Raw genomic sequence first — 13325 nt, 5'->3', positions numbered from 1 at the left:
CAGTAACCAAAAAGCTTATTTAATCAAGTTGAGGATACATTCAAAATAGTAAGCAAGTTACTACAAACAAATTTGTGATCATATTAGTTAAAATAAGTCAAAATATTTTCTTGTAAAGTTTTTGTAACATACAGTATCTGGGTAGCTACAAGTCTACTAAACTTCATTTTTTCTTCAGACATTTGTTTGGTTAGAAGTAGATAGTTGAGAAATGTGCGAAAGTCAAAATGTAATTTTTCTATCGCATTTTTTTTTGTTTATATTGCGATATAGTCAAAAATTATTTATATAAAAAAAAGTTGTTACCTGTGGGTAAGAGCTAGCCTACAACAAATTGTTATGCCCCTTAACAATGCTAACTTAGCTAATCCGGTAAATTTGGAAATCCTGTAAAATGTTGTGGATCAATACAAATCCATTCTGGTATCACTAAGATTCAACTCTATTGCGACCTGTAGGTACTTTCTACTTAAGCTGCGTTAAACGTAAACAATCCAAACATTCTCCTGCAACCTGATAGCCTCACTATGAGATTAAAAAGAAAAAAAAAAACCGAAGACTACAAGACCTTATGGTGTAACGTCAGTTTTACAATTCCTTCCAAGACAAGCTAGAGGACGTATTTAATAACCTCTAACTAAACGCCAAATACTTAGGCTGATGAAAGTCATTCATTACTATTTCAGTCAACGCATAAGACTAGCTTAATTAAGTATTCTGGGTACACTTCCTCTTAGTTAGTTTAATCTCATGTAAGCATATTAAGTATTGTAAAAAGGTATAGTTATAAACATTGAAAATATATATCTTACAATAATAATTTCAGTATGAAGAAGACCGGTTACTTTCATCAGGACGAGCCCGAGTGGCTGGCATGGCTACTCGCATGGAACTGGCCTGGCATAAAGAACGAGACGAACAACAGCGACTCTTGCAAGAAACTTCTACTCTAGCCAGAGACTTGAGACAAACTCTGTTTGAGGTAAGGTAAAAAACCAGTGTAGTTCAAATACCTAAAAGACCGCAAACGATCACGTCATTACGATATTATGATGGTGCGAGATAGTTTAGACGTGGTGATCATTTGTCCTCCTGGTACATATAAATAAAAAAAAAAAATTTTTGAGTGTATACCTCTGACTTGGGTGTAGGTTATGTTCTTGGCCTTATGATCCATTTTCATTAACTACATTTCATTTTAATTGCAACAAATTCATCATTGCTACCTTAATCATCCTAACACTACACTAGCGCCCGAAAGGAACGACCCGCGCCACGACTTTGCCACAAGCAGCTATATACTTGAACATCCTATAGATATTCCATTTTCAGAGCGTGTTCTACCACATAGCTAGGTTTATTTATTATGCCCATGCCAGAGTTAAATACATCACATTTAGTGACGTTACTTTTCAACTGTTTTTCAGCTTGAACGTGAAAGAGATAAGGAGAGGCTCGATATGAAGAGGAGATTAGAACAAATAAAGCGCACGACTGATGAAGAGACTGAGGAAGCTAAGAAGAAGGTAATAAAGTGATAACACTCACATCTGGGATTAATTGTTTAGATTTGTAAGAATGACATTTCCTAATATTTAAATATTGTCGTTGAGCAGGTTATTAACTATAAAGTAGACCCTATAGATGAAGCCACAGCGTGAGAATTGAGCAAAGACATATCAAGATTTATGAACTTTACGTTACTCGAGCGAGTGAATGTTTTTAAATTTAATTTGTCCAAAAAGGTAATATTTTTTGCAGCAATACATGTTACCAGCTATTAGGAAGGTATTGCCATATTTAACCAGTGCAATTATACTGATGCGTACGTGATTGAAGGCGATGCCGTTGTAACTACAGATGTGAGACGTTCCATCATTAAATTAAATTAAATCGGAGTCGAACTATAGCTTTCTACGCCCCAGATTGTTTTGTAGAGCGAACATAATCGTACAGGCGAAGCTAATACAAATATAGATCGATTTATGTAACAGAATATTTGAACGTGAATGTGGGGCGATGTATATGCTTTTACAACAAATCCGAGCAAATGTTCAAAACAAATGTATTACGAAATTCAAAAGAATCGTTAAATGTTTATGTGGTTAAGTTTATATATATATATCATAATATTAGTGAATTTGACTGTATCTAAATTTTATTTAACGAAAAAACAAAGAAGAAGCCCAATGTAATTCTTGCGCCCGTTCCTCTCAGGTGTGAGGCATTCATTTCCTAATGGGTAAAAGGCATAAAAGGCATTTATTTTCTCAAAATTGATTCCTTTAGAATTCTGTGTGATGTCATTTCTAATATACTAGATACTACTACCGCTTCGGAAACAAATGGCGCTTTTAGAGAGAAGAAACGGCGCAAGAAACTTAAGTAAAAGTAAAGTTTAGATATTCAATAAAAATTTCATATCTAATTTTTATTTTAAAAATATTTGAATTTGAATTTCAACTACTTCAAAACGTCTAATTTACTTGCCAAATTTGCAAACGTATCAATGACATTTTATATTCATTGCTTTGGTATTGTATAAAAACACCATCTCGAGATTATTAATTTCATAATAATCGTCACACATACGACAGAAAAAAGAATTCAAGCTTTGTTTTTATAAATAGTTTTATTGCTAATACATACTAAAAAGTTAAATTAATTTATAAAAAAAACCTGAAAGAATACCTACCTAACGCTCTAAAAATAAGATGGTCATTTTCAAATAAGCAGAGTTCTTTGTTTAGCGATAACGGTCCACTTAGACACAATTTTTTAACATTATAATAAACAATATTGCTTTTTCGCAAGAATTTTGAAACATAGGCATATATCGTTAGCAATTCTGCAGCCTACATAAATGTGACGATTGTCTTCCACAGGTGACAGAACTGCAATGTGATTTGTTAGAGCTCCGAGACGCGCACGCAAAACTACGGACCGCCAATGAGAAACTGAGGCGCGACAAGGAACGACACGACCGCGACCGAGACCAAAACAAACTGCTTGTGTCGTCGCTCAAACGTTCCCAACAGGTGATTAACACATCTACAAGTCTGGGCAATGAGCAGAAGCAGTAGAACCAAAGTCACCGATATAGATGGTTGCAAAACTGGCAGTGGGCGGGGCACATAGCTCGACGGACAAATGGCTGTTGGGGCAGTAAAGTTTTCGAATGGTGACCACCTACTTGAAGGCGCAGTGTGGTAGGACAAGATGGACCCACGATCTTGTCAAGATCGTCGGAATAGTTTGGATGAGGGCAGCGCAGGACCGATCGTTAAGGCGATCTTTGGGGGAGGCCTTTGTCCAGCAATGGACGTCTTCCGACTAAAATGAATACCTGGTCAATGCCACACGGTCATGTCCCACTTTGCCGCTTGCCATCGTGTATAATATAGATTAGACTTTAAATACTAGTAAGATAACAATGACTTAAGTTCTAGAAATCTGGTTTTATCGGAAACACAACATCACATTGCAAAGTAGACCCAACATGCTGCCAAACTGGGTTTTCGAGAGGCAAGGATCAAGAGGATATACCTACTAAGAGGAAAAATTTGCGAGCAATTTTCAAGTTGACCGAGCGAACCACGTGCGTAGGGCATAGTCGAAATCGGCTCCTGATCACCTCAACCTGCCTTCTGTACTGCCGCTTCGCCTGAAGTATTGGTACTCTCTTTATCTCAAATTCGAGTCTTAGGCACCGACTACAGTCAAAGGTCTATTACTAAGTTTTCAGGCTGGAAACTGTTTAGCGATATCTGTTTTTTTGGACGTTAATATGTAATTCCAAGTGGACCACCTGCACGATATATATGTATAGTCTATGTTTACCTTTATATATGTAAAGAATAGTTATTTCGCCTTAATCTTGCTCGGCCGGAGTAGGTATATTCGCTATACTTACATTAGCAATGATTCTTAAGGAAGTTAGAACCTTAATTTAGTAATTTGGATAAACTACTGAAAAATACAAAACATACAAAATATAATAATGTTAAGATAATTAATTACATAATTCTTGAAATCTTTGTTATTTTTAGGACGACGATAGAGTGATAACTCAACTATTAGAAACTATCGACGACCTAATAAAGCAAAGTCCCAATTTGTTCAAATCTGAGACTCCAATAAAGCCTGAGAAAACCCTCGCGACGCCAACTCCCCCCAGAAGAAATAGGGTGAGTAACTATTAGATAATAATAATATAACAAAAACATAATCTTGTTTTACATCCTACTACATAAGTACATATATATATTTATACGTTGACAACAAAACAGAACTAATGAAAGAGGAAAGACTTATGGAAAGGTATCGTTACTTAATAACATATTGATTGATTGTAATCTGACACTGCTGTAACTCCTCATCACTAATAATAACAAGCTTTGTATAGAATATTTTAAAACTTTGATTCGATTAATTTTGATTTTTCTGACTATAGTCATGTCTGTCTAGTCTACTCTAGTACTCTACTCTAGTCATTCTGACTAGAGTAGAGTCTGCGACTAGTCATGAAATGTCTTCACATCCAGGCGGATATCGAAATGGTTTTTTTTTATGGAAAAAGAGGAAAACGGGTCACCTGGTGTTAATTGATCACTGCCGCCCACATTCTCTTGCAACACCAGAGGAATCACAGGAGCGTTGCTGGCCTTTTATGAAGCTGTACGCGTACGCGTACGCGCTTTTTTAAGGTACCCATGTCGTATCGTCCCGGAAACACCACACAAGGAAGCTCAATCCACAGCTTTGTAGTAGGTACGTGTAAGAAAGTTCCATGACAACCGCACTGTGGAGGACCGCCACACGTCCAGATGGTTGGGATGATATCCTAATTTATGGCGTGTCCTGCGAAGGTGGAATTCGGCGGTAGTAATCTTCGGGACATTCCTCGTGATAAATGTCTTAACACACAATGAAGCGACATCTATACGCAACGCCAAGTGATCCAGCCGTTCACAGAGCATTGGGTCCCCGATGATTCGACTTACTCTGCGTTGTACGCAGTTAAATGGATCGAGCTAATACTGGGGTACGCGAGAGCAGAGATGACAGGAATACTCCATAATATGTGGCCTGCTCTTTGTAGAACGCTAGAATGTGGGCCGGCTGGAAGTATGGCCGTGCTCTATTTATGACGCAATCGCTCGAAATTTCGAGACTCAGTATTCCAATACTAGGTCTTTATTTTTAATTGTTCTATAACGGATCCCTTTTTCTTTTTTTACGAAGGGAACCCTAAATTTTGATGAATGTTGGCCGAAGAATGACTTCGCTACTACTTTTAATAACAAATACTTTGTCAGTCGTCGAAGTCTCGGTCTCGTTCGGCGACACCGGAGCAGGCTGCCGCGGAGACTAGTGTGACGTCGACGGGCGCGCGGCTGCGGCGGCTCGCTGACGAGCTACGAGCGTCCCGCATCGCCGAGCGGCAACGCAGGCAACAAGCCAGCGCCAGGCGGTAACACATGACCTATCTACATCCTACACCACTCATTCCACGCGGCTTAGGTCTCGCATGCATTTCGGATTTAAATCTTCACGAAATTTTCTTGCAGTTTGAAATCCGCGCACTAAATCTACAACCAGCACTACGGTAAAAATTCCGCGTGATTTTAGTCAGTTTATGCTCTGTTCTCATCCAAGGCGAATGTTAATCGACTACTGTGCATAACTATTTTGTCTTGCATTTTTATACTTAAAACGCGTATCAAAGGATATCACCAATACTGTATGTTGAAAAAATTTACTACAAATAGCAGTCGCGAATAATCCAGTTTTAAAGGTTAACGATTAGATACTCTTATGACTTGTGTCTATTTTCTGTTATATTAAAATAAAATACAATAAATTACCACCGCAACTCTTGTTTGTTGGCGGTTCAATATCTGCGCGAATTTTGTCCCACAAGTACGTGCAGCTTCGAACAATTTTATATGGCACAGAATTCGCACCGAAAAAATCCACATTGCGTGATACATGTCCCTTATTAGTATGTCTGTCGCATACAATACAGAAGAAAGGGACAAATTATGGCCGCTCGTTTGCATTATCTCGTGTCCCATAATCGGCTATAACCTTAATTATTATCTTCAGTGCTATGTCTACGGAGCCTCGTGAAGCCATGACAGTTACTTCAAGAACGACCACCCGTGCACCCTCGCTTAAGAAACGATCCATATCTCTTGAACAAACAACCAAAGAACAGGTACGATATAATTATTACTCTTTTCAATGTATATATAAAAGATGCTCCTATATTCAAAGGACAGCTACAATGTATGTATATCCTGATCAAATGTCTTTATCATCAAACCACACAAAACCAAGTGTGCTTACAAGGGTCCAGACTAGGGATTTCCTCTGGATATATTCCCAATTGCGACGTTTGTTCTGCTGGTTCAGCGTTAAGACATAGGTTTACGAACCCGGAGTAGATATCAGACATAATTTGTGACTTCACACTTGTATCTACGCAATACAGTCTGCACTCCACGAAAGCCTGTCTCCCTGTGTTTGTTTCTCTGATTGCCAAACACGTCGAAGGGAAAGCTGAAATGGTCTCATTAACTCCTGTTTCCTAGTAGACTATCTTCTTTCAGTCGCATTTACCGTTTCATGCATGCTTTGTAAAATCTAAGTACCCGCACTTAGGTTGACAACGATTCTTTGTTCTGTGTAGTCAATCTAGGTGCTATCAGTTTTCTCTACATGTGGAGATGCCACATGTGCTTCCCCGAGGCATAAAAATAATAGGGAAGTCCCAGGCCCCCAAGGGTGTCGTAAGAGGCGACTCACAAAGCAGCAGGCCAGTAATTAATTCGCAGATAATGTGTAGTAGTTTGAAATAGCAGAAGACAATTGAATATACAACACAGTAAAAAAATTTGACATAAATTATCTTAATAAACATATAATTTGACTTACCTATCCATATTCTGATAGGATAATAATTTCATTCTATACAGACATATTTCTACGATTCTATTCGTCTCTACTCGAGGTTTGCGTACTGCTGACAATACATGAAAAACATTTGATTGCCATTTTTGACATAGCAATTTGGTCAAAACACAAATAAAATATTATGTGATTTTAAAAAATGAATATAAATTGAATTGTTTTCAGTCGTCCATTTGGAAGTCAGTGGACGAGAGTAGCGTGTCGTCTATGCAATCTTTAGACGGCGATGATCGCCTGTTCACCATGCAACGTGACCCGAGCCTAGACAGGTAACTCTAACCTCCAATACATTCATGGAACCTTGGTATCCTTTGGAATAAAACTTTTAGGCTTACAATCAAATGTGGTTTGGAACAGAACTGGCCAAATTTATTTCATTTAACCAACATGTTTTCACAACATTGTGAAAGTCTAACAAAATATTTAGCATTTAAAAAAAATCTTGTTTCTTTCCATTATTTGTTACAAAAATAATTTGTTCATTCACAAGACACTTTTCTAGCCAACTACATAATTTAAACTTAGTATTAAGTTTATTATTTTGTAATAATATATTTTTAAGGTAAAATTATGATAACGTTTGCCCCACAGCCGTCTGTCCGGCGGTTCAGCCCAGAGTGAAGTATTGCCGACAGAGAAAACGAAGAAAAAGAGCTTTTTTGGGAAACTAAAGAAGCTGACGAAAGCTCGATCTGTCGATAACAATGTAGATTCACAAGTCGCAGACTTTACATCCATCGGCTCCATCTCGCAGGTAAATAATACATTCCTGTTATAAATAATCATATAATCATCACAAATTACTTTCGGAATTTTATTTTAATCTATTCACGTTAGTAAACAGTCGTAGTGGTCGTAAATGGTAATAGTTATTTATGCAACTGTTGTGTAATAAGGGGTATTAAAACACGAATGTGGATTTATCTCACGAGGCGAAGCCGAGTGTGACAATAGTATCACATGAGTATTTTAATACCTAATTTACAACAGTTGCATACAAGACTTTATCTACACCCATAATATGAATCCTCTAAAAGATTCTGAAACAGTCAGCTTACATTGCTAACATTAAAACAGCCAGTCCTAGTAGTAACCTAATATCGTCCCTTACTCATTATATACAAATAAAAGTAATTTACATTTTGTTGAGTACAATAATTAAAATTCACATGAATATTATGTTCTTTTGCAGCATTTAAAATGAATCGCTCATTTTTTGTAAACAAAGCAATAAAAATATCTAAGAAAAATGGCGGGGATTCGAATAACCTATTTTTTTTACGGCGCGCGACGTTCTGGTAGTGAGGAACGTGCGTAAACGAAAATGTTCTTTTTTGAAATTCATACAGATACCACGCATCGAGCAATAAGAATGTGGCTGTCTGTTAAAACTCTTTGAGCATGAAGGGATTGAAAAAAAATAGGAGTGTTGTTATGCAATTCAGTACAACATTACAACACTCGTTTGGATTATGTAATGGTTATTAGGGCATTGGGTGTTTTAGTGTTGGCAATAAGCTGACTGTTTCAGAATCTTTAATAGAGGATTTAAAGCATGGGTGTAGATAAAATATATAACTTTAGATATTCATACTCTTATTTCTTTGACCTTAATGAATAGATTGATTTCATTGATTTATTCCATCTAGCAGCACTAGAGAAATAACAGTGTTGCTGACCTACAGACTTCTCATGGATATTTGACACACAATGCTCTAGTCAAAAACTGTTTAAGTACCTGCAGGCTATGTATAAAAGTATATAAGTGATAACCGCCACCTATATGTCGTTTGAGTATTTTTGTTCACATAGGATGTAATTAAAGTAATCGGTAAAATGATGTAGAGTGGCAAAGAGTTTCTTGCTATTTCTTTATTAAAGCTTAATCTTTTTCGTTGTAGTCGTAAATGGTGAAATATTGGTAACCTTTGGACATTCACACTCTCATTTCTTTGACCTAAATGAACAGACTGATTGATTTATTCCATCTTGCAGCATAAGAGAAATAACAGTGCTGCAAGATGGTCATGCCTGCAGTTGCTGACCTATTTCCCATGTAAATTTTACCCACAATTCAGTCTGTTCTTGAGATATTTTAATTTCAAACGAGTATATACGAAACTATTTTTATAAAATATACGTTATCTTTGGGGGAGGCCTTTGTCCAGCAGTGGACGTCTTCCGGCTGATGATGATGATAGTAAAATAATATTTATTAATAAACAGCAGGGTTCCGACTCGGATGTGAGCGCAGCGGGCAGCAAGAAGGACCTGCGCGGGCGATTGACTAACATGTTCAGCAGGAAGGGACAAGTCTCGCGCGGTCACAGGTACATAAATAAAATTTTCATTTAAAACTACCCGCAGGTTTGCTGTATCTATAACCACGCACTCTCATGAATTTCGCATTTAGTCACGCACAACTCTTTCCACGATCTCACGATGTCTCGATGTTCTGTATCTCTAGAAATATGAAGGACTCTTTTTTTTCTAATTACGTACTTCACAACCATAGACAAAACATGCGAGAGAGAACTACTTTAATGATAAGTCGTAAACAGTCAGCCACGTATGGAATTAGTTCGCGTGTTCTCGTTATTAGGCACACATTGACATATCAAAACTGGTCACGCTATGCGTAAAGTTATAGTTTATTTAAATTATTAACTTTACTAATATTAGAATCAACTTATAAATAACTCGATACTTTAGGCCCGTATTCAAGCGACTCAAACTCTTTTTTGTCGGTTGTCGATACACGGCTAGATAGACAGTGAAAATACCCTCGATTTTTACAACTGGTTTTGTATTTTTAAATACATATTTACATATATATTTTATAATTTATTATACATATAATAATAAAATATTAATGATTATGAACTAAATTATTTTTAGTTTTACAATTTGCAAGTGGATCGCTGAGAACCTTGCGTTTGTATACAGCTGACTCGCACATGCGCGTAGAATAAACCGTTGTTACGTTTGTCGTCCCACACAGAAACTTTTTATAGTTCGTGCGCCAAAAGTAGTATTAACACTTCAAAAATATTAGAATAACCGTCAATATCAGAATGCCGCGCGTTAAAATATACTTAAAAACAAAGAGATTAAAAACCATTATCGCTACCATATGGATATTTCACGTTGAACGACATAAAAATATGAAAACACTGCAAAATTATATAAATATAAAGAAATAAATATCGTCTTACGCAGTTGAATCTATCATCATTATAAATCATATTTTTTTTTCAGCAAAGAGAAAAGTCCTGACAAAGGCTCGTCGAGCACACCGCGGCCGATTCTTCGTAATGCCAGCTCGACCACTCTCCCGCAATCTACCACTTCGATAACAGTAACTTTATTATATTTTAATTGTTTAACGAATTTAATTAATGATTTTCCACCAGAAATTGTGACTATTACAATATTACCCAGAAGAAGCAAATTTGTTATGCCTGCTATTTGTTTTGGTCGTGTTAGTAAATCTTTCATTAGTTCGTATATGCTTCTACAACAGGATCCCAGAAAACGTACATAATAATACGTCATGTTGTTGCGTATGTTAAAATGATTGCTGAAAAACGTCTGTCTCGAATGTTTACAATATAATAAGAAAGACTAACCGATATCACACCTTTGGAAAGGGAAATACCAATTTTAAAAGATGTTTAAAGACCGACAATACAAACTATTACTGTGAAGCCTGCGTCAGCCATTTTTTGCAGCTGATATGGGCGTGGCGTCCATCAAAATTAACCAATAAAATCGCAACGAAGCTCTATGATAATTGTGTTGTAGCAGGAACTGTCACAATTTCGTATTAGTGCTTGCTCCCACTTCGAAAGCGAACGCACATGTCGCGGGTCAGTACTCAGTGTCGCGCCGTTTGTTATCGAGTATACACGTGTGTGCATCGTGCCCCTCAACATGTCTGTAGTGTGGGGAAATTCTGTATCCACCACCTTCTCTTACGTTTCTCACCCAAAATAAGTATGTACGCAGCACAAATCGCCACCACCTCCTTGGGCGACATTTCTATAAGCACTGACTAGAGTGGCCTGCCAAATGTTTCGCAACATTGACCTCGGGACATTCAATGTAGTTGTTGAACAACATGTCGCTCCGTTTGGGCCCTAGTGTATAGGAACTTATAGAAATTTAAACACAAATACATATATGTCATAAACTTAATTATTTTGCAGAAAACAACTCATACTTCGCTACTTACATACTGCATATTAAGCTGTAACATGTACCATCGTTATGTTATCAAATGATAACAGTTACTTAGTAAATGCATGTTCAAGCGAATTTCGACGTACTTGTTTATTATGACTATAGGAAAATGACATTAAGGTCAGAATTCAATTTTGCCCATAATACAAACTAAAATAATGAAATAATATTCACGTTACAGAGTGACGCACCAAGTACGAGGGCATCTAGTACCACACCAGCTACCAAGAGGAAGGGGAAATAAACAATTTACATCGCGTCAATATATTAACCAACCCAATACTATAGAGTTATATCACAATACATATCATTGATAGTACGATCGCCGTGCCTTAACCAACCAACTCAAGCGTTAAGCAACAGATACCGCCAAATCGATACCTCAGCTCCAAAGAGGAACAATTCTGAAAAGGGTTCTCAAACAAAATTAAAAAAACGACTCGAGTTGTTACTGTTTGAAACGAAAATATTCTTAGACCTTTAAAGATGACAAGCTGATGACCGCGACTTCATCGATGATGTGATTTTAAATAATAAGCAGGTTTAGAATTGAAGATTATCTAATGTCCTATTCCAGTTCCGATTCCCGTTTTCTCTCCGTTCCCAACATATTATATGAACCTTATTTGGAAGGAGATTGCTATGGCCAATTAAACCTACTCTTGGTATAGTTATAGCTCATCAACGTGAATTTCTGTTATTACAAATCCCGCGGAAGGATAAAATGTAACCTATGTCCTTTCCCCAGCTCTAGTCTACCGCTGTACCAAATTTCATCAAAATCGATTCGGTAGCTCCGGCGTAAAAGCGTAACAATATAGTTATTTATGCAACTGTTGTGTAATAAGGGGTATTAAAACACGAATGAAGGTTTATATTTACGGTCATAGTAGTATAACATGAGTGTTTTAATACCTAATTATCAACAGTTGCATACAAGACTTTATCTACACCCATAATATGAATCCTCAATAAAAGATTCTGAATCAGTTAGCTTACTGCTAACATTAAAAAAGCCAGTCCTAGTAATCATTACATCATCCAAACGAGTGTTGTAATGAAAACGGATGATATAGTGTTGTACTGAATTTCATTACAACACTCGTTTGGATGATGTAATGGTTATTAGGACATTGGATGTTTTAATGTTGGCAATAAGCTAACTGTTTTAGAATCTCAAATAGAGGATTTAAAGAATGGGTGTAGATAAACAAACTTACCTTCACTTTTATAATATTAGTAGGGATACTGGAAGAACTAAACTGCATTTACTTATCGACTTGTTTCTCTGTGGTAATGGAGGGTTATCTTTTATGGAACAATTTCTTACACTTATCTCAAACTTACTAATTTTCAGACTCGTTATACTTTGGAACTGAGGTATTGATATGTAATACTTTTTCTATGCTTTACTTTTGTAATGGAAATTTCAGTAATATGATTTTTATAACTATTTCATAATATCAATGTGTAGGCTCTGAAATTATTAATTTCATAGCTGATATGTTTACTTAAGAGTTATCTTAGATTAACCTACATAATATTATTGTTTAATATATTATACTGTTGAATCTTTATACTATTCCGTTTGATCCTTTATTAAAGTGTAAGTTTAGCAGGTCTACAATAATTTTGTTTTATTTCTAAATTAAATATCACAGTGTATTTTAATAACCCGAAAGGAATTGTTTTTCCATTTATTCTCATACTAACACACACAAATTAAATAATCTATAAATAGAACAACACCAGTGGGACGCTCCTTTGCACAGGATTCCGGCTAGATTATGGGTACCACAACGGCGCCTTTTTCTGCCGTGAAGCAGCAATGTGTAAATATTATTGTTTCGATCTGAACGGCGCAATAGCTAGTGACATTACTGGAGAAATGAGACATAACATAAGTGACGAGCGCAATTGTAGTGCCGCTCAGAATTTTTGGGGATTTTCAAGAATCATGACCGGCACTGCATGGGCAGGACATATCAATTACCATCAGCTGAAAGTCGCCTCGTCCCTTAATGTCATAAAATAAAAATCTTCGCGAGAAATAGGCGACACAAGTGAAAAGTTCATTGATTTTTCATTATTATAATAATAATATAACC

At 36.5% G+C, this 13325-nt stretch overlaps 1 protein-coding gene across 4 annotated transcripts in view; it reads left to right on the top strand.

Moving 5' to 3' along the window:
• LOC126969394 (major antigen) overlaps window positions 1-12838 on the top strand; it is a 44899-nt gene extending 32061 nt beyond the window's left edge. For 3 of the 4 annotated variants that reach the window (XM_050814788.1, XM_050814785.1, XM_050814786.1), the window contains 11 exons: window positions 827-982; window positions 1428-1526; window positions 2886-3038; window positions 4050-4187; window positions 5319-5473; window positions 6109-6220; window positions 7141-7244; window positions 7567-7729; window positions 9202-9305; window positions 10234-10333; window positions 11399-12837. In XM_050814788.1, the coding sequence (XP_050670745.1) occupies window positions 827-982; window positions 1428-1526; window positions 2886-3038; window positions 4050-4187; window positions 5319-5473; window positions 6109-6220; window positions 7141-7244; window positions 7567-7729; window positions 9202-9305; window positions 10234-10333; window positions 11399-11461 (1347 nt within the window). In that variant the 3' untranslated portion in view covers window positions 11462-12837. Of the gene's footprint in view, window positions 1-826; window positions 983-1427; window positions 1527-2885; window positions 3039-4049; window positions 4188-5318; window positions 5474-6108; window positions 6221-7140; window positions 7245-7566; window positions 7730-9201; window positions 9306-10233; window positions 10334-11398 lie in introns of all 4 variants that reach the window. The other variant, XM_050814787.1, reaches the window with a different exon arrangement.
• The last annotated feature ends 487 nt before the right edge of the window (window positions 12839-13325 follow it).

Source organism: Leptidea sinapis, chromosome 18 (genome assembly GCF_905404315.1).
Source record: "Leptidea sinapis chromosome 18, ilLepSina1.1, whole genome shotgun sequence".
Lineage (NCBI taxonomy): Eukaryota > Metazoa > Arthropoda > Insecta > Lepidoptera > Pieridae > Leptidea > Leptidea sinapis.
Note: the sequence above shows the minus strand (reverse complement) of the source record. Positions and strands in the feature narration are given on the sequence as shown.